Raw genomic sequence first — 21,602 nt, forward strand, 5'->3', positions numbered from 1 at the left:
TTTTTTCTACTACAGTCATCTTTTACAAATGACTATCTGGCGTTCTGACAGTTTGCTTCTTGCCACACTCGTACCCCACGATCGTGTGTATGTCAAAGAAGAAATCGTTTAAGTCGTCTTTAAGAGATGGACCTATCAAAAGACGTACAGCTGTGTGGCCGCGAGAGGCTGCGCCATCTCCACGGATTGTTACACGTTTATCCGGAAGCGCTCCCATCGGCTGCCACGTCAGGGTTGCCTGCGCACAGCAAGCTGGTCTGAGTCCTGCTGTTGCTTCTCGGACATTCCCGTGTGTGCCGGATTGACCGCTGCTTCTCGTGCTTACATTTTTCCGTTTGTACATTGCTTTTTTGTTATTTATAAATTGCAATGAGGTCAATTGGACTGTTTTGCCTGGTTGTGAATATCTACTGCCTACATCTCATCCGAGCCACTGAGCTAACGTTTGAACTGCCTGATAACGAAAAGCAGTGTTTCTATGAAGAAGTCGATAAAGGAGTCAAATTCACCCTTGATTTTCAAGTAAGTCTTCTTTACGTGACTTCGTGTTCCGCGATACGCGGCTTCTAGAAGGAAATCCTGTTTAAAACCATCACGGGACACGCTGCTAGTGTGGGGAGAATCGGACGGTTGCATCTTATTTAAGGAAAGAAATGGGGGGTTGAGCAATGAATCGTTAACTAATAGAATGAAATTCAATTAATATAAAGCCCCCGAGCTATTTGAAGACACAGATGAGATCGTTTGAGCGCTGCACCGCCACGTTATTTTGTACATTAACGCGCTCGAAAGTGTTTTACTTCGGACAAATAGCATGTCCAATCTTAATGTGGCATTTGCGGTCCCCATAAGTGAGTGACTGCTCGAGGATTTGCTAATGCCAAACACACATGAAACGTTCACGCCATCGCCTGCCTAATCTACAAAATGCAGAGAGCTGGCTATTACTAAACTGCATGACTCATTTATGATGGAAAGGTAGTGTTTAAAACAGTTCTGATGCACTAATTCATGGTGATGTAGGAGTTAGATGTATTGACCGCGTGCTGTTAGATCTCCATATGAAATTACGACTGTCTCCCCATGTGTGCCTGGGCTTTTTCGTCAGTACCCCGGTTTTGAATTAACATCATAAAAAGAGTTTGTGCTGGCTTAATCATCCATCCATCCATCCATTTTCCAACCCGCTGAATCCAAACAGGGTCACGGGGGTCCGCTGGAGCCAATCCCAGCCAACACAGGGCACAAGGCAGGGAACCAATCCCAGGCAGGGTGCCAACCCACCGCAGGACACACACAAACACACCCACACACCAAGCACACACTAGGGCCAAGTTAGAATCGCCAATCCACCTAACCTGCATGTCTTTGGATTGTGGGAGGAAACCGGAGCGCCCGGAGGAAACCCACGCAGACATGGGGAGAACATGCAAACTCCACGCAGGGAGGACCCGGGAATCGAACCCAGGTCCCCAGGTCTCCCAACTGCGAGGCAGCAGCGCTACCCACTGCGCCACCGTGCCGCCCCTGGCTTAATCAATAACTCCAAAATTAACAATGTTAGTCCTGTGTTGTAAAAGAGATTTTATATGGAAGCATTGTGACTTATAATTACTGCATATTGGTTTGGTGACCTGACTTGCCAGGATCTCAAGCTCCTCCAAATGGCTGTCCTTACAGCTTCTTAGCATCAACTCCACCCGATAACTAAGGAGGGATGAATCCACCATCGCTGATGCTAGCTGTCCAGTTTGTCTCATTTTCCCCTGTTTCTTGTGGTAAACATAACCTAGAGCTTCACCACATACTCGGGGCAGCTTCTTCAACCAGGACACAAACTATCAATGACCTGATCTTTACTGTACTGTAGTGTACCCACCTGCAGGTTTATGTGTCTTTCTTTTGTATGTTGCATATGTACTGCCATCTTTACATTTTGTTTTTAACTTTTACTACTGTTAAACTGTGCAGCCTATATGTCTGTACAGTTGTGTTTTGTACAGTGCACATTAGGCAATACTTCTGCAACTCTTTTTTTTTATGTATTTAATTACTAACCATGCTACCTAGTGAAGAGTGATAATAGTATAATTTTAAAATATTTGCTATCTCTTGCCCTCGGTCTCCCTTCTGTGTCTTTCCTCTGTATCTGTATGTGTCCGAACTTCTCTTGACCAGCACTCCAATGCCTGCTTCTCGGACTTCTCTCATTTCGAGGTGCTTTTCTCACCTTCTGTCTGGTTTTATACTTCCCTTCTTTGAAGGTGTCTCTCTCAGCATGCCTCCTATGCCTTTTCTCCTCTCCTTGTATTCCACACATTCGCACTTCCACCAAAATGACCAGTCAGATGGCTCTGAGGGACTGGACACACACACACACACACACACAGACAGACCTTAGGGTTTTTTGTTATAGCAGATGCAGTATATCATCCTATTGTCTTAATGCCTATATATGCTTTCCTGCACCCATCCCCTCTGCAAATGTGAAAAGAATTCCACTCTGCTTGTGCTGTTTATGTGACAATAAAGGTCTTATTTAATCTGTAAACTTTTAGGTGTTAAGAAAACACTAGTGATTTTTCTGACCTTATGTGGTCTCAGTGTTGTAAATTGAATTTGATAATCCTTAGCGCAAAAAAATTAACGAGGCACCCTCATGTGAAATTCAATTCAATTTGATTAAAAAATGACTGCCATCAATGACTTAAGGTACATGAAAGTTCAGCAATTGTAATTAAGCTTTATGGAATTGGGTGAACGATAACATTGTTAACTTTTCTTTCTAATGTTAAGCAGGTAAGCATGTTATTAATAAAGACTTGTTGATAAAGCTTCAACATCGATCATTCAGTTTCTTTCACTGAAGGAACATAACTACTCCACTCTCTGTTGACACCAAATAAGAGCAGCAAGCAGTGATCCTACCTTTTATTGGCTGAAGGTTTACCAGGGTACAGAATTCATTGGTGACTTTCTGCAGAAAATGAAGACAGTGTTTTACCACAACAGTGTCTTTACAATTGGATTGAGAAGTGCAAAAGTGTTAAGCATGAAGAAGTGGGACACCTATCCGCATCCGCTATCAACAACAGCGTTGAGCTAGACTATACCGTGATTCTGACAAACTGAGGATTTTGGCCCTGGTACACCTTGAGCCCATAAAAAGGTCACTGCTCACTGCTCTTCTTTGTTGCAAACAGATAGTAGAGCGGCCATGTTTACTCATAGGAAACAACAAGAGGATCTGACTGATCAAGGTCGAACCTTTTTTGCTGAGACTACAGACATATCATGTTCTCACATGTGCACAGGAACAGCTGTACAGCTAATTCAAACAAAATAATCACAAAAGTGCGGATACGTATTGACTTAGCTGTGTGGAAGAGTTACCTCTAAGTAAGTGATGTAAATCATTACTATGCAAAAGTGACTCACAGGGTGCAATCAACATTTTTCTGTACAAGGGACACTGCACGGTGACATGAATGTTCACAATTGAAGAGTGACAATACTGTGAGGAATGTTACAAGAGTGATCCACAAAGTGTAGTCAGTAACTTTATTATACAAGGTTGACCTCACAGGGAGGATTTATGGTGATTCCACAACCTTAATGTTTTACTACAGCAGATTGACCACACGGGATGATACCTGTAGGGTTTCTACATCATATTTGATTATAGTCCACTAGCACACCTCTTATTAGAACATTAGAACAATCAAACTGAAAACAGGCCATTCAGCCCAACAACTCTTGCCAGTCCTATCCACTTAATTCTTCTAAAATAGCTTTCCTGAACATCTTGGTCTGGAACATGTACATTTATTTTTAGTTTATTCATACATATTCTTTCTGATTATTTATTGTGCAATGAGGATATATGAAAGGTAGAATTCCATGGGCAAGAGCACAGTAAGTTACCTTTGTCCACTTGCTCGCACCCGTTTGCAACAGAAGGTCCTGTATATCTGTCCTGCACAGGTTCTCGAAGCTGCCGGTTTTGTTTATTGGTAATCAGTTCATCGGAGTTAAATCTCTTTCTTAAATGTGTTTGTGTTTTCATGTTTCTTCAATCAGACTGCAAAACTTTGCCAAGGTGTACTGTATTTGTGTTTTGACATATCTGTAAGCATCCATTCAGCCACTGATAACTAGTTAACAGCAGGACTGAATATATCCCAAACCCAGTAATGTTTGTACTTCATTTTGTTACAGTTTTCCCACATCAGCTAGGTCTGCTAGTCTCTGAATAATCTTCACAAATTCTCTTCCATCCATCTTCCAAACATGCTTTATCCTGAGCAGATTTGTGAGGAAGCTGAACCTATCCCAGCAAGCATTTTCTTTCACATTGAATTCAGTATTGACTAAACCAGGGGAAAAATCTGTCAAAACTTTTAAGTATACTGTATATGTATTTAAAAGTGACACATTTTTCATTTTCTTAAATCTTTGGTACAGAATGTTTTGTTGTAAGTCTAATTTTTAAAATTTCAGCTGTGCTTTTATCTAATTACCTCAAACTCTACTCCAAGATTCTCAGTGTCTCTATAGTTTTATTGTAATTAATTTGTTAATCAGAATTTAAACTCAGTAATTGACTGGCTTTCCTTCCTGGGTTAGTTCCTGGCTGGCAGACTAAGCAGGGTTGCCAAAAGATTTAAGGATGGATCAATGTGTGGAAGAAAAGAAGCCAAAATATTTTAATTTAACAAAAGGAGGTCTTTAATAGCATTAATGCTGATCCAGAACTTTAAGTTCTGAATACCAGTTAAATCAGTCTTTAGTTTTTATAGCATGGCAACTCTTGCCATTTCTTCAATTAAAGTCAACCTGCTTACTTCATACCAGCAAGAGAGAGTTAGGTCATTTCTGGTGACTCTTGGCAAACATCACTTTTATTGATTACAGAGATCATTAATTGTCTTATCAGTAACTGCCTGTTCCTTGAAACTCCAATATACATATTTGGTTACAACTTAAAGAAAATAACTAGTATGAACCTATTTAATATACATGAAACCCAGTTCGTTAATTATTGTTAAACAACTAAATATATTTTCCTTGTGATAGGATTTAAAGTTAACAGAGCAGAATACAAACCCTGAATAGACACCTACAAATTGAGCATATAGTGTTCCTCAAATGAATGAACTTCCCATTAATAAAACACGAGTTTCTTCTTGCTGTCATTAGTTTCTAAAAGTGTATTTCTCTTTGATCATGAAAAGTTGCGCATTGTAATTCTTTGGACTTCAAACCCTGAGGTTGTGGGTTCAAATCCCGATACTGACCCTGTGTGATCATGAGCAAGTCACTTGACCTGCCTATGCTCCAATTGGAAACACAAAAGAAATGTAACCAACTGTATCATAAATGTTGTAAGTCGACTTGGATAAAGGCGTCGGCCAAATGAATAAATGTTAGTGTATTGTGTTTTGTACACCGGAGTCCATTTATTCTCTTAACTTTTCTTTCTTTCCATACTATCCAACTCTTTAATTCCACCCGGGGGGGTAAACGTTAATTTTATACAAAGTTATTGTCTGTCTGTTATACCTGCATTGTTATCACTGTTTAATTTAATATTGTTCTTTATCAGTATGCTGCTGCTGGAGTATGTGAATTTCCCCTTGGGATTAATAAAGTATGTCTGTCTGTCTATCTATTGTGGTATATGGCCGGCTGTTCATCTCGGCCAATACCCCCACGCCACCAGATGGAGCCCTCCAGGCAACATGGAGGTGCTCCGAATTCCAGCAGGGCATCATGGACCTTGGGAGTTTTTCTTCACAGCCCTGCTGGATACAGTGGGGGCCTCCAGGGGATGCTGCAGGGAGGCTCAACGATTTATATTTGCACTATAACCTGGAATTACGTCCTAGTCACAGGGACAGACGAAATGACGTATATCCGGGATGAAGAAAAGAAGTTTTCACATGACCCGGAAGTGTTATAAGGTCACATGGACTGAGGGACAGAAATACTTCTGGGTCAAGGACTATAAAAAGATTATGGGAGATCCCAGCAATGAGTTGGGAGGAAGGGTGACTGAGCTGCTGGAAGTTGTGGAGGATTGTGATTATTGGTGGTGTTATTGATTATTGTATTGAGTTTATTATTAAGTATAGTGGAGGTGGAGGTGCTTGCGCACATTATTATTATAATAAATTCAACATTTGGACTTTTATCTGGTGTCTGGCGTCTTGTCTGAGGGTTCAAGGGGACGACAGTGCCCCCTATCTGTCTGTCTGTCTGTCTTTCCTTTTCTCTAAACCAACTGTCAGTTATTAATGGAGGTGCAGAAAAAAATAGGTTAACTTTGTAGCATTTTGCCCGTGTTATGTGGGTTTGTCACCTACAATAGTAAATGTTTCAGAAAATTATTTAACAAGAAACAATTAGGACATGAGCATCAGTAGGCTTTGTGCCCTAGGAACAAATTACTTGAACTATTCTATAACATTTCCGTAATTATTCACGGCTCTAAAGCTGATCTTTCTGATCATAAAATAACAACAACAACAACATTTATTTATATAGCACATTTTCATACAAAAAATAGCTCAAAGTGCTTTACATAATGAAGAGAAGAAAAATAAAAGACAAAATAAGAAATTAAAATAAGACAACATTAGTTAACATAGAAAGGAGTAAGGTCCGATGGCCAGGGTGGACAGAAAAAACAAAAAAAAAACTCCAGAAGGCTGGAGAAAAAAATAAAATCTGTAGGGGTTCCAGGCCACGAGACCGCCCAGTCCCCTCTGGGCATTCTACGTGACATAAATGAAATAGTCCTCTTTGTAGTTCGGGTTTTTCACGGAGTCACTTGATGCTGATGGTCATACAGACTTCTGGCTTTTAATCCATCCATCATTGTTGGAACATCATGGTGCTTTGGGTTGATGGTGGTGGCACACGCCACCACCAACAGGACACCGGAAAAGGAAACAGAAGAGAGAGTAGGGGTTAGTACAGATTTTGAATGAATAGTTATTATAATGAATTGGATATACAGAGTATCGGGATTAAATTACAGTGAAGTTATGAGAAGGCCATGTTAAAATAATGTGTTTTTAGTAGTTTTTTAAAGTGCTCCACTGTATTAGCCTGGCGAATTCCTACTGGCAGGCTATTCCAGATTTTAGGTGCATAACAGCAGAAGGCCGCCTCACCACTTCTTTTAAGTTTTGCTCTTGGAATTCTAAGGAGACACTCAGTTGAGGATCTGAGGTTACGATTTGGAATATAAGGTGTCAGACATTCCGATATATAAGCCGGGGCGAGATTATTTAAAGCTTTATAAACCATAAGCAGAATTTTAAAGTCAATTCTGAATGACACAGGTAACCAGTGTAGTGACATCAAAACTGGAGAAATGTGTTTGGATTTTCTTTTCCTGGTAAGGATTCTAGCAGCTGCATTCTGCACTAATTGCAAACGATTGATGTCTTTTTTGGGTAGTCCTGAGAGGAGTGCGTTACAGTAATCTAAAATAAAATAATAAAATAGGTAATTATGATAGCAATTGGTGAGAAGAATTAATAATTTCAGAATTAAAGTATTTGAGGTTTCCTCTAGAGTGCCTCTTTCTCTTGCATGATTTGGCTCAAAAACTAATCGGCACATCGTCATCTCATAACATGCTGAAGTTTTGAGTTTGGTATTTTTCCATCCAGCCGTTTTAGCTCTAGACTGTCCTCAAGAAACTGTGACACACACATCCATAGAGATTATCAATGTTTTCGGAATCAGGGGACCCTAAAACATCGATATCTGTTGAAAACTGGAGATCAAAGTTTTTGACGAATCTAAAGCTTTCACTCTTCCCCCATAGATAATAGGTTATAGTGGGGAAGGGTGCAAAGCAAAAAGGCAGAAAACAATGATTTAACCATTTCTAATATACTTCTGTCTGCAAAGAATTTGTATTTTTTTTATCCCTCTGAAATATAAAATATTTGATCATGTCCGAAATTTCTATTGAAATTTGAGAGCTAAAAGAAGCTGTCTATTTATGTGCCATGTTTCCTAACCACAAGAGTTGCTTTCTCACTAAGACATTGGTTGGAATAAAAGCTTGCAGACACCTTGATCTCCAGGAGCTACGTCTGAGACACCTGGTTTATTCAAATATACATGTCAGGGTTTGTGTTGTATGGCACTTTGTAGAAATGAGAGGTATGCAGTGTGACAAGATCAGATATTATCTGTCATCCTGTTGTCCTTGTCATGTCTTTGTGGATAAAAGAGTAACAAGAAGCAGTGACTGAGCAAACCTCTCTTTTCCCTTTTCCCTAGGTGATCACAGGGGGCCACTTTGATGTGGATTGCATCTTAACAGACCCAACTGAACATGTCCTGTACCAAGAGAAGAAAAAGCAGTATGACAGCTTCACTCACACTGCTGACATTAAGGGTGTCTACAAGTTCTGCTTCAGCAATGAGTTTTCCACCTTTTCACACAAAACTGTGTACTTTGACTTTCAAGCTGGAGATGATCCACCAATTGTTCCTGAAATGCTGAATCGGGTCACTGCCTTGACTCAGGTCAGTTTTACTTTTATGTTGTGCCATTAGATTGCTGGATCCCTTTTACTTTTGCGGCCCTTTATCTTGAATGCCTGTGTTTTTTATTTTAGTATGTCAACTGTCTACAAATTTTACCTGACCAAAATAAGAACATCGTAAATGAGAACATTTTCGAGAAAAATAAAGTTTTGTTGGATTGTCCATTGTGTATTTTAACTCTTAGTAAGTTGCATGGTTCACAAAAACCATGAACTTATGAATGTGATACATTCTTGTTTAGTCATCCACCTGAAACTAAGCATGTTCGAGCCCGGCCAGTACTTGGATGGGAGGACATCTAGGAAAAGATTGTGGTGCTCCTTGAAGTGGTGTTGATGAAGACAGTAGGGGACTCTTTCTCTATGGTCTGAATGTGGATCAAAGTGCCCCAGGGCAATGCATTGGAAAACTTTCTGTAAAAATGGCATTATCTTTCAGATGAGATGTTAAATGGAGGTCCTGACTCTCTGTGGCCATTAAAAATCCCTGAGCATCCTTCTTAAAGAGTAGGGTGTATCCCAATGTCCTGACTAAATTACCCTCCATAGCCTAGTCACTCTGCCCCCCTAATCATCCCCTGTCTTTAATAGGCTCTCTTTTTCACAACTTCACCACCTAAAAGCTAACTTGTAGTGAGTGTACTGGCGCAAAAATGGCTGCCATCCCATCATCCATGTGGATGCTGCACATTAGTGGTGGTTGATGTGCCTTTCCACTAACTATGTAAACTGTTTTGACCAGTCAGAAAGGTGCTATATAAATGTAAAGAATTATTATTATTACTTCAGGCCTAAGGCGAATTCAGCACACACTTTGCAATTTTGTCTTGTGTCAGTAGAGGCCACTGTATACATGCTGAGCAATTTCCAGATTTATTAAAAGAAGAGACTAGAATGTGATGTGTGAATTTCATGCTTTGTCTTAGTACCGTTTCAGTAAAAGGCAAATGCTTTTTCTGTAATATCTCGGAGAGTGCTGTTGTTTCTTTTATCTGAAGGCTTGTGGTTAGTGTGGTGTAGCTTTACTCCATCTTCTTGGTATTAGAAGATACCCAGGTAGGTGGTGATTATAAACCTGCATTCACAAAAACGTGAAGTTAAATTTGTTTTCTATCTTTCAATTCAGGTTTGTATTTGGCACATCTTTAGGGGCATCCCTATGCTACCTTCAAAACATATTTACTATTTTATGACATGCAACAAAGGCCTCCAAAGCCAGATATTTTCTGACTCGGGAAATGTGATCATGGACGCCGTAAGTCCAGTCAGTTTAAAAAATATCTACTGGTGTGGTAAACACTGTTTGTCGTACACACCCAAAGTTAAATGTAGAGGGGTTGTAACAAGTTAATTCTGTTGCTATTGTTTATGCAATTCAGTTTGTAAGGTTTGTCTTTTCTCATCAGCTGGAAATTAACCATTTGATATTTTAATTAGAAGGTGATGCCTAGGAATATTATATGTAACTCCTGTAAATAACTGAGAAGTGCTTTACAGTACAGTTTTCCCATAGCACCGATGAAGTATCTGACTGTCTGTGTAAACTACCTAATCTATCAAGCCAGTCAGTCCCTTGATGTTATCAAATATATACCGTGTGCAGGCAAAGTCATTTTTGTTTTCCTACTTTCAGATCTTAACATGGATGACTAAAGGTAGTGCTACAACATTCTCATAGGCTTTGATAAAGTTGATCCAGCAGTTTTAGTTAACTAATAAACCAAGTACTCAAATATCCTGTGACAATAGTTTTTACTACACCAGTGAAGGCTAGAAGAAAATGTTTTCAACAAAGAATACTGGACACACTTCTTCTCTCAAAGGGTCTAGAGAATCCGGAACTAAACAACCAAGTTGTGAAGTAGAAGCCGTGACAAACCTTTATAATGTATCAGGGGCATCTTAGCAGTTAACTAAGATGAGTAACTTGATGGACTGAATGGTTTCCTCTTGTTTGTTAAACTTATTTTAGGGTTAGAATGTTATCAATTTTCTGCTGTGGGTTGGCACCCTGCCCGGGATTGGTTCCTGCCTTGTGCCCTGTGTTGGCTGGGATTGGCTCCAGCAGACCCCCGTGACCCTGTGTTTGGATTCAGCGGGTTGGAAAATGGATGGATGGATGTTATCAATTTTACCTTCATTGGAATTAGTTTTAAGTTCAGTTTTCCATATTGCATGGTTGGTAGGCAGAAGGGCACCACCACGATGACCTAGAGCAGAGAGTTCGTCCCATAGAAACTCTCCATATCAGGCAGCCTGATGTGTACCTTTCAAAAGTACAACACAATTACATTCTACAATAGAGCTCTTACTAAATTCCGCACTTTCGTTTTCAAAATCTTCTTAAACCAGCTTTAAGGTTGTATGGAGATGGAGATGGAGATGGAGACGATGCTGCCGGTACTAGCACAAGACAGGATACCAGACTTTTGCAGAAGACCCACTTATATTCACCACCAGTCTTTTGCCACAGCTTAGAGTCACCAGTTGCCTTAACTTGCAAGTCTTTGAGATGGGTAAGAACATGTAGTCTCCTCATAGGTCTGCATTTGAACTCAGTCTCCTTATACTACTAAACGAACACTGTTGTCAGCAACTGATGCAACTTTCTATGGACTGAGTCAAGTAAAATATGCAGACTTCCCTTAAGTTTGATGAACCCAAGCCCCATCCAGGACTGGTTCTTACTCTGCATACAATGCTGCTGGAATAGTCTCTTGCTTTATGAAGCACAAGTACAAATGTAGCAGGTATTTTAATGGCTAGGGAGATGGATGGTGGTGGTAGTTTCACTTTTATTCTTTTCAATTACGTCCTTTAAGCCTCTTGCAGGTTAGGTTGATGAGGCCTCTGGGTTGACTTAGAATGATTGAGAGGAGGCATATGAGTTGGTATTCCCTGAGGTGTAATAGGACCTCATCTATGGTCCTTTCCTACCTTGTGCCCAATACACACTGCTTAGAGTCTGGCTACTTGTGACTGTAAGTAAGAAAACCAATAAACATTTAAGTTTATCAGTTTACTGTATTGGTTAAATATGCTTATTTCATTCTCTATCCTGCCTCCTTCCTTTCTTTTGCAGATGGAGTCTGCATGCGTCACAATTCATGAGGCCCTGAAGACTATATCTGATTCTCAGACACACTACCGGCTAAGGGAGGCTCAGGACCGCATACGAGCAGAGGAGATCCATGACCGAGTCTCGTACTGGTCAATTGGGGAGACCATTATTCTTTTTGTGGTCAGCATTAGTCAGGTGGTGATGCTGCGGAGCTTCTTCACTGATAAGAAGGCAAGTCTGGGTGTGAGCACATAGGCTTGTCTTTTCAGATTTTTCATTTAGGTTTTTAGAGGGAGGGCCATGGCTTTCTCTGGTGAGCATGACAGCAGCAGGGTTGATCTTCTCCTCTTCTGATACATGTGTCCATTTTATATATTCTTCTGTTATTCAGACCTGTATGTTTCCACCTTGTGGCTTATCAGTTTTTCCCATCAACTCCCAAAATATTTCATTTCACTTTTCAGTTCTGAACTTTGGAAAGCATTTCAAGTCATATTTATTTTTAAAAACCGTCAAATGCAATTTAATGGTAATTGGACTGTGTCTATATAACTCTACTGGTAAGCCTGTTTCTAAGCCTTTGAAGGGCTCACTCTGCCAAAAGGAGCTCTTTTCGAGTACTTTACAACAATATATTTTAGCCAGTTTTATGGTGGATGGTCCTTGTATGAAGATGTTGGTGTCTTTTAAAGTTCTAAAGAAAAACATGTAGCTATATTTTCAAAAAGCATCCACAAAGGGATATAAATCTGCAAATTTCAGTGAGAGCTACAAGAATTATCGTTGAGAAATGAGATGCTTACGATTCGCTTATTGGCCCATTTTTGGTCAGTATTTGAATAAGCTCTTGTGATCAGGTTCCCACTGTTTTTGTGGGTCATCTTATCCTCTAGAGAAGTGTTGTACCTTTTTATCCACTTACCAGATCATTTCTTTTTTTCATTAAGGTCCATTTTTAATGATTGAGAATCATTTATGCCACACTGAGCCAGTGTTATAGCCATAGTCCTTTGCTTTATAAATTTAGACCTCTAAATTAATTACAGTATTCCTAATTGATTTTTCTTAAGAATTTATATTTATGATTTGCTGGACAAAGATATTTCTTTAATTTCTAATTCTGCCACATAGCAGACAAAGAAAAAACTTTTGTTTAAGGTTATCTGTTGATGTTTTTGTTTATTTGGGTAGCAAAGGTGTGTTTGTCCTTTAAATATTATAATACAGCCCCAGGATAAAAGAAACTGCACTCACCCATTGTTTCCAGTTAAGAATGTGAAATCTTTTCTAAGCTTTTCACATATATCTTAATTTAATTGCTCCAGAAGGATTTAATATTTACTGAGAGCAAATCTTGACTCTCCTCTTTAAGCCGAAATGCTGTTTTTTGGTATTTTTCCTTTAAGTACATTTTGTAGCACTTTGCCCCTTGAAAAACTAGTTTTGGAATGAAAATATTAAATCATAACAAAAGGCTTTGCATTCCAGTGTATTTGATAATACAGCCCAGCCACCAGACCAGTTAGGACCATGGTGTTGCTTTCGGGACTGCTAGACTTATGCCCTGAAAAGAAAAGAATTAGTCCTGTACTCTATTTTTCCACTTTCTCTTTTAGTGGTGTTGATTGCAGATAATTTAGGCAAAGCTTTGCTGACCTACTGATGCTAAGTACATTATTGCCAGCCTGAATCAGAAGCTTCCTTCAGGCACCTGCCAGGCTGGAACGATGGACAAAATGACTCGAACTAGAGCAGTGCTCACACCGTCTTGTGCATCAGTAGATTTGGGTTTCTGCTGTAAACATTGGCACCCAGCAGGTGTGTATCACCTGTGTGCACGTACACTTCATGTTTATCTTTGACTGTAGGATGTAGATTGACATTTAGTAGGTGACAGTAGTAACTGATTATTCTTAATATGTCCTTCATCTTATACTAAGTGTTTTAAGGCAGGGTTCTCAATGTGGTTTCCTTTAGAAATCAAATATAATTACATCATATAGAAATAAAAATACAGAAAAAATTCACCATATCATAAACATTAATCAAAATGTAAGAATACCAAGACTACACTGATAAAAAAGAATATGTGCGATACACAAACTGCGGAGAATTCAGTAGAAGAGACCTTAACTACATGTCTCCATGATTGTTTAATGTAGCTGGTCATGTTGTACAATATTTTTTTTTAACAAATCAACCTCTACATCTTTCATCAAATTGGTAGATCATTTTTTGAACACCAAGTGCATTTTTATTGCTGGCAACATATTAAGAGCTCTGTTAGCAGTTTATTTAGTAAGCATTATATAATGGACAGCAGGTCCTGCCTCAGTGGAGCCGAGTATCCTTCTTTGCTGCTCTTATTTCAGTCTGATTCCCCACCATGTGCTGTCAAGGACACACCACACACACATACCGACTGTGTTCGGTTTATCAGCAGCCATCAGTGCTCCTTGGCAGTCACCACACTCAGGGTTTAGTGTAGCAGAGTATGTTAAACTCCACTGTCATTCCATTCCAGCCTGTGTAGTGCTTCTCCTCTGATGTCGAGCCACACCGCCCAGGATCATCCACCATGCGGAACGCTTCCACTTGTGGCAGGCAATGAGTAGCGCAGCAAAGCTTTTGTGAACCATTACACTAACAAGACACACCGTGAACAGATAGCCGATTATGTCAGAGGATGTTAAATGGAGCAGGAGTCTGGTTTTTGAGCACTGTGGGATCCTCCCTCCTCCTGGTCAACAATCAAGATAAGGTTTGGGTTGAAGAAGATACTGTACTTTGAACTGAATAAACTGGTACTTTTCATTGTTTAATGTTATGGCATGTCCACAAATTTAGGCAAAACACAACTGTATTCTGACACTTGAAACAAGTCATGGGGTCATTTTCTTCTTCTTCTTCTTCTTCTTAAATTGATATCCTCCTGCATGCTAATGGCATTTGAAGTCACATAAAAATACCCTCTGGCAGTGGTCATTGAATCTGCAGGTTGAAGAGCAGACTATATTTTAAACACCTTTAAATGTTGTTTAGCTTTGCTGTTTATTCTTACCTTTTGAACAACCTTTACCCAATTTTGCAAAGAAAGAAAGGCTTGAGAGCCCTGACTGTAATTTGTGTGACCCTTTTATACACCCTGCTCAGACCAGCTTGAGACTGAAGTCCCTCTCCCCAAAGAAAAATGGCACTTATGATGGCTTTGGCTTCTGCAATGTGTAAGCTGCTGGCAGAACAGTGGAGGGGTTTATTTTTTTAAAATGCATAAAGATAATATTTGTAATATTTATTCTAAAATAGGCAAAATAAAAATGGCATTTTCTGTCTTGAGTGTATTATTCTGTATGTCTGTTTAACTGGGTCATCTATGACATGCATCCAACACGATAGATACCAACTAAACTTTTAGGGAACTTTTCTTAATGGCCGGTCAAAGAAACTGTTAAAACCAGGTGCACAGCTCTTCCATGTCTCACAGTCTGTAATGTACCCCCCCCCCCTTATATTGAAACCTAGGGACCTCTAATGGCAGGTTGCTTGCTGACTGTGGCTGCATTTCCTTTCACTCTTTTGCCTCATCCCAGTTTACCAGCAATAGATGTCTTCACAAGAGTGACCAATCATGCCCTTAACTGACCTCAGTTAGACAAGGAATGAACAATCTTAAACCTTTAAGCTTAATAGCAGTCAGACAGAGACCCTTGATTTAATCTTTCGTTTAAAAAATAATATTATTGGCATCAAAACCAATATCAGTAAGAATAAAGCAATGTAAAGAATTATACAACTTGAATTGGTTAAAGTCATCATATTGTCTCTCTTGCAACTGTAAGGTGCTGGCGACACATTCCTAGATAGTTCTTTAGTTACAGATTATATATCTTCAATTGAGAAATGAAAAGAAAAAAATTTCTTGGTGGAGAGAGCTCTTTGCAATGTTTACGCGAACCAAGCATCAGCAGTAGAAGGAGAAAGGATCCTTTCAAGTGTTCAAGTGTAGCAAAAAATGGATTTTTATCCCAATCAGCCCCAGAGCTGGGCTAACTTGTAAAATACTCTGATTCCTCCTTCATGTTTCTGAATCCTCAGAATGCACTTTACTCCTATTCAGCTTGACAAGACTTTCAGGTTTAAGACCTATTTCCTGAGATATGTCACCTGAAAATGTTAAAGTATATCCTTTGCAGAGACATTTGATTTCTTTTTATATTAATATAAATGGGCTACAGTTGCCAGATTGGTGGAATATGCCTTTCAAGTTGATAGATTCAAATTGTAAAGCGGATTCTCCTGCTTCAACTCAAAAGATTTTCGGTGTGACACATTTCCCCTAAAATTAAGTTACTATGAGTGTCCATGGTACAATATATTTCACATTAAGGCACTTAACAGCCAGCCATAATATAACTGTTTACCTTTACTTTTGCATTTGGACTGCAGGCAGGTTAACTGTCTTGCTCAAAGAAATACAAGTGATTGAACTATCAGTCTTGCGGTTTACAGTCCAGAGTCTTTGCCACTAGTCTAGGCAGGGCTTTGGAATGCTGGGTGTTATATCATGAAAATTGTCATATTGTCACAAAAGGCACTAAACTAGCCTCCTAGGGTATTATCAGCAAGAAGAAATATTCCAAAACTGTATGATCTTAGTGACCTTTATTTACATATACACCCACAAGCAATGATAGGCTGTACACTCCTGGCATTACATCTACCTGAATAATGCAAAGTAGCATCGTACAGCTAGCTTTGTATCAGGTAGTTCACCAAGAGCAGCTGCAGAGTCAGTTGAGAAAATGCAGAAGAAGAGCAGGTGAGCCTTTGCCAGCAACAGAATGCACTACAGCCCACAATACCTATGACGTGTGCCAGGTTATACTGTCATTAAAATTGGGGTTATCTGACTCAAATAATGACAACCATTGAGTAAACCAACTGATATAAACGTGTAATCTAATTGTTCAGCGGCGCTTTGAAGGCAATCTAATTGTTCAGCGGCGCTTTGGAGGTCTGCAGGTAAACCCTTGTCATCAACACTGACACTTGAGGACATTTCATGACTGCTGTTGTGGGCATTACATGAAGAACCAAAGAAGAACTTGTGATGCCCTAAAACTGTTTTTTTTAACAGTACCTTTATGATTGGTCACATAAGATTTACAGAAACAAAGCAATAGCTGCATCATGCTAAAACTTGAACAACTCATTACTTTTCAATGGCCATGTCATTAAACATATACTAATACAATAATAAACTAACTGAAAAGTTCTCAATCCCCTATCTTATATCCTGTAAAAGCCAAAACACACTCTTTTATCTTAAGCTTAATGCTCAAATAATCTATTAACCCTGACACTATGCTTTGTATTATTTGCATACACCCTTCAGCTTATTAATCATCTTATTTTCATACATCCATTTGCCTATTAATCATCTTATTTGCATGTACAGTATCCCCTAAGTCCTCAAACTGCTGTCTTAATGGAAAATACTTACTTCCTCAGCCATTTTAAACTGTAGCTTTTTCCTATAAAATCTACATTGTGCTCTCTTTCTCTCTCTATCTGTTTGATCGATTAGGTTTGCTTTTGTATTTATGTAACTGTTTGACCAATTAGGTTTGCTTATGTATATAGATTAGCTGTTTGTCCGATTAGGTTCGCTTCTGTATATATGAAGCTGTTTATCCGATTAGGTTCGCTTTTTTTATATATGTAACTGTTTGACCGATTAGGCTTACTTTGGTATATATGTAAGTGTTTGACCGATTAGGTTACTTCTGCCCCGGGCAACGCCGGGTATATACAGCTCGTATACATATACACACATACATGCAGTTTTAATAACACAGAAATCAATATAAACATTAACATCATTATCATATGAGAATATGAAGTAATATATAAGAAGCACATTTCATATAAATATAAATTATTAAACAGTAAAATCTTCTTCTGTAATTTGCTACCGTGGCAATTTGTGTGTCTGTCCAGGATCTTAAATGACCTGTAGCTCGCAAACCGTTGCACCTATACACTTGAAATGTGGTACACATATAGTATGTCACGTCTACTATCCGCTTTATGGGTGATGATTGTTTTAGTCTTTTTATCTTTATTTTATTTTATTGTACAATCAAGTCGTATCTGCGCACAGCAGGGCAGCCGTGGGCGGATGCGTATGGTGTATTCACTCGATGTTATCGTGCATTGCGCTGTCAGTGGTATTTTGATAAAAGAATTTGAACAACATATAAGAAGCGTATAAATTATGAAACAGTAAAACATTAACATTTAAGCAGTAAAGTTACATTAAGTACTACTGCTGTGCCTTTGGGTATACCTCATTTTTTGTTTGCCCATTACATGCTTAAATGTATACATTTTTTGGTGCACCTAACCGAGAACACGCGACATATAACCGAGCGTGGGAGAAGCATGGATTTTAAACACACGTTGAGCTGATGTGCTGGTCTCCCTCGTGAAATAACTGGTAATGTTTGACTAAAATCTACAGCGAGTAAAACGACATTAGCTCCTATTTTTTTTTTACGATCTCTGAGATGTTGCTTTTTTCGGTTCAAGGCTTCATAAGCTCTTTTATGTTGTATGGTGTACTTATCCCAAACCATCATCTTTGAATGTTGCAAGACTTTCGCCTTGTATGTAGATCGGGGTAATTACATTCATTGCATTCCTAGTCTGAATCACAATGTGATTGTATGGGTGGTTACCTGGCACTGTAGGGTTGCCACCCGTCCTTTAAAATACGGAATCGTGCCGCGTTTGAGAATGAAATTGCGCGTCCCGTTTTGAATCAATACTGGACGGGATTTATCCCGTATTTTTTTTATCATTTTTTTTTTAAAGCAGCGTCTCATGCAAATCATCCCACACGCATTTTATGAAGATGCCTCCTTTCCTACTTTTGATTGGGTAATACTTGATGTCATCGTTAGTTTGATTGGTGTTTTTAACTGTCCAGTGAGTAGGGCGTGTCTTTCAACCGTAAGCAGATTTTTTGCACTGGTATCACTGACCTCGACGACGGCGACGTTATACGTCAAAAATAAATTACGATAAATGACGATTTTAGCGATACTTTATTACGACGGCGGCTACATAGACACGATCAAATAAAAACAAAAAAATCAAATAATCATTCTACATTTTCAAAACGTCGAAAAAACGACGGAATGAAAAAAAGGCCCACCCGACGACCCACCCATTCCATTTTTATATATATATATATATAATATATATATATATATACAGTAATCCCTCCTCCATCGCGGGGGTTGCGTTCCAGAGCCACCCGCGAAGTAGGAAAATCCGCGAAGTAGAAACCATACGTTTATATGGTTATTTTTAGAATGTCATGCTTGGGTCACAGATTTGCGCAGAAACACAGGAGGTTGTAGAGAGACAGGAACGTTATTCAAACACTGCAAACAAACATTTGTCTCTTTTTCAAAAGTTTAAACTGTGCTCCATGACAAGACAGAGATGACAGTTCTGTCTCACAATTAAAAGAATGCAAACATATCTTCCTTTTCAAAGGAGTGCAAAGCAAGCAGTCAAAAAAAAAATCAATACGGCTTTTAAGTATGCGAAGCACCGCCGGTACAAAGCTGTTGAAGGCGGCAGCTCACACCCCCTCTGTCAGGAGCAGGAAGAGAGAGAGAGAGAGAGAGAGAGAGAGAGATAGCGAGAGACAGATAAAAAAAAATCAATACGTGCCCTTTGAGCTTTTAAGTATGCGAAGCTCCGTGCAGCCTGTCCTTCAGGAAGCAGCTGCACACAGCCCCCCTGCTCACACCCCCCTACGTCAGCGCAAGAGAGAGAGAGAGAAAGTTAGCTGGATAGCTTTTCAGCCATCTGCCAATAGCGTCCCTTGTATGAAATCAACTGGGCAAACCAACTGAGGAAGCATGTACCAGAAATTAAAAGACCTATTGTCCGCAGAAACCCGCGAAGCAGCGAAAAATCCGCGATATATATTTAAATATGCTTACATATAAAATCCGCGATGGAGTGAAGCCGCGAAAGGCGAAGCGCGATATAGCGAGGGATCACTGTATATAAAGCAGAATCCTATCTAAATAATGATATATTTCTATATTAACACATAGTACAAATTAAATATCATTATTAAAAAAATATATTTTTCACCCCTATAAACATGGGTTCACTTCACTGCTCTGGATGTGATGCCCTGTGTCCACTAGACTCTTCATTGCACTTTTTTCCTATAGAGAGGGGAGATACGGAATGTGAAGTCTTGGTTTTACCTTGTCTCATTATTCTCAGCGGTGGAAACAAAAGAAAAATGTATTGTGCCTACAGGCTGGGCAAACTCTAGAACAAATTTAGGAGGGAGCGTTGGGTTTTTCATACAACAATATGACCTACAAGACAGACTAAAGCAAACAGAACTTCACCCTATCCTACTGCTCAACAAGCCCAAGGCCAAGCAGAGGTTGCAGCCATCTGGCTTGCAGAAAGTGGCACCTGTAAGCTCATCAGCACACCCATACAGAAAGGTCAACACGCAGCATTAAATAAACTGTTCAGTGCAATGGAAGATCATATAATTAAACAAACTTAAAAGACTAAAAATAAAAGTAGGCATAAAAAGTAAAACTTATACACAGGAAACCAGGCTACTATAATAATCCTGTTAATGTACTGTGAGATTAATACTTCGCTGTTAAAGCACTGTTGACAAAGTAAAACGGCATTGAGGTAGACACATGATGTTGTAAATTTAAAACCCAAATGCAGTCCTTAAAGCATTGAATACACCATTAGAAGAGTTGAAATGGACAAGTCTGGGAACCGAATAAGCTGTAGTCATTTGATCCAAATCCCAGTGCATTGTTGTGCAAGAAAACTTGTAGCGGTGCTACATGAATGGGTACATTTTAAATATGTTCTATGCTGAGTCGCGTCTTTTATAGCGTTGTTCCATTTATATAGTCTACTAGCTGTGTAAGCCCGTGCTGTAAAAAATCATCAGAAAAAAATTGAAATGTAGAGATGTCAGGTAATTGAAAGGAACTACTCCGGACATCTCTATCCAAGGAGGATTTGTTTTGCCGACGTGCTTGCATCATTTGTACATTTGCGGCGGGAGTAAAAGTAAAACGGATACCGTTTTGCCAATGTTAGTGGCTATTCGACTTTGTCTTTCTTCTGAGGCTTCATTTTGCAGACATCCTTGCCTTGCTTGTGTATTAGCACCGGGAGGACAAGTAAAAGTTATACCATTTTGCCGATGTTAGCGGCTAAGTGACTTTGTCTTTCTTCTGAGGTTTCGTTTTACTGATGTGCTGGCCACGCTTGTGTTATTAGCGGCTAAGCGAGTTTTCTGTTTCCTCGGAGGTGGAGCCAAACTCCCAAACTCCACCTCTCACTTCCAAGCCGGACAGACGCATACACTTCCACATGTAGATGTTTATATATAAGATTGTGTGTCTGTTTAAATGTTTTCCCACTGGAAACAAAGGGGGAAGGAGAACGCTGTAGAGCCATGACCCTTCAAGGTAATTGTCCCTGTCAATCACACCAGTTCCATCCAGGCCATTGCTATATAAACAAGCAATGAAAAGAAATGAAAGATCAGTTACAACCCGGACACTTCACTGGAAATCAAAGAAATATGGAATATACACCCTTTTCACGCTTGCTGCTTTCAATTCCAAACATTCGACTGCTTCACCATCACTACGCAAACCCCAGGGTTCAGGATCATATCGACATGCCGAGGAGAGCACGGTAAGACTGTTTTTGTCATTTGGGGAAGGAGCAAACAACCATTACATCTGTGTGATATTTACCGTAGGACATTTGCATTAATCAACTTCAGTTTAATCTTTTAGACGTTCATCTGTGTTTGGTGCTTTCCATGTGTCGTATCTGTTCCATGTTCAGTGTAGGGACGAGGGAGGGTTTGTATTGTA

At 39.4% G+C, this 21,602-nt stretch overlaps 1 protein-coding gene across 1 annotated transcript; it reads left to right on the plus strand.

The window, feature by feature from the left end:
- Positions 1 to 211: 211 nt before the first annotated feature.
- On the plus strand, positions 212 to 14,975 carry tmed3 (transmembrane p24 trafficking protein 3). The gene is made up of 3 exons (XM_051920256.1): positions 212 to 522; positions 8,305 to 8,553; positions 11,656 to 14,975. The coding sequence occupies exons 1-3, from the start codon at positions 370 to 372 to the stop codon at positions 11,887 to 11,889; spliced, it is 636 nt and encodes a 211-aa protein (XP_051776216.1). The 5' UTR covers positions 212 to 369; the 3' UTR covers positions 11,890 to 14,975.
- Positions 14,976 to 21,602: the final 6,627 nt, after the last annotated feature.

This window comes from Erpetoichthys calabaricus, chromosome 17 (assembly GCF_900747795.2).
Source record: "Erpetoichthys calabaricus chromosome 17, fErpCal1.3, whole genome shotgun sequence".
In the NCBI taxonomy this organism is placed as follows: domain Eukaryota; kingdom Metazoa; phylum Chordata; class Cladistia; order Polypteriformes; family Polypteridae; genus Erpetoichthys; species Erpetoichthys calabaricus.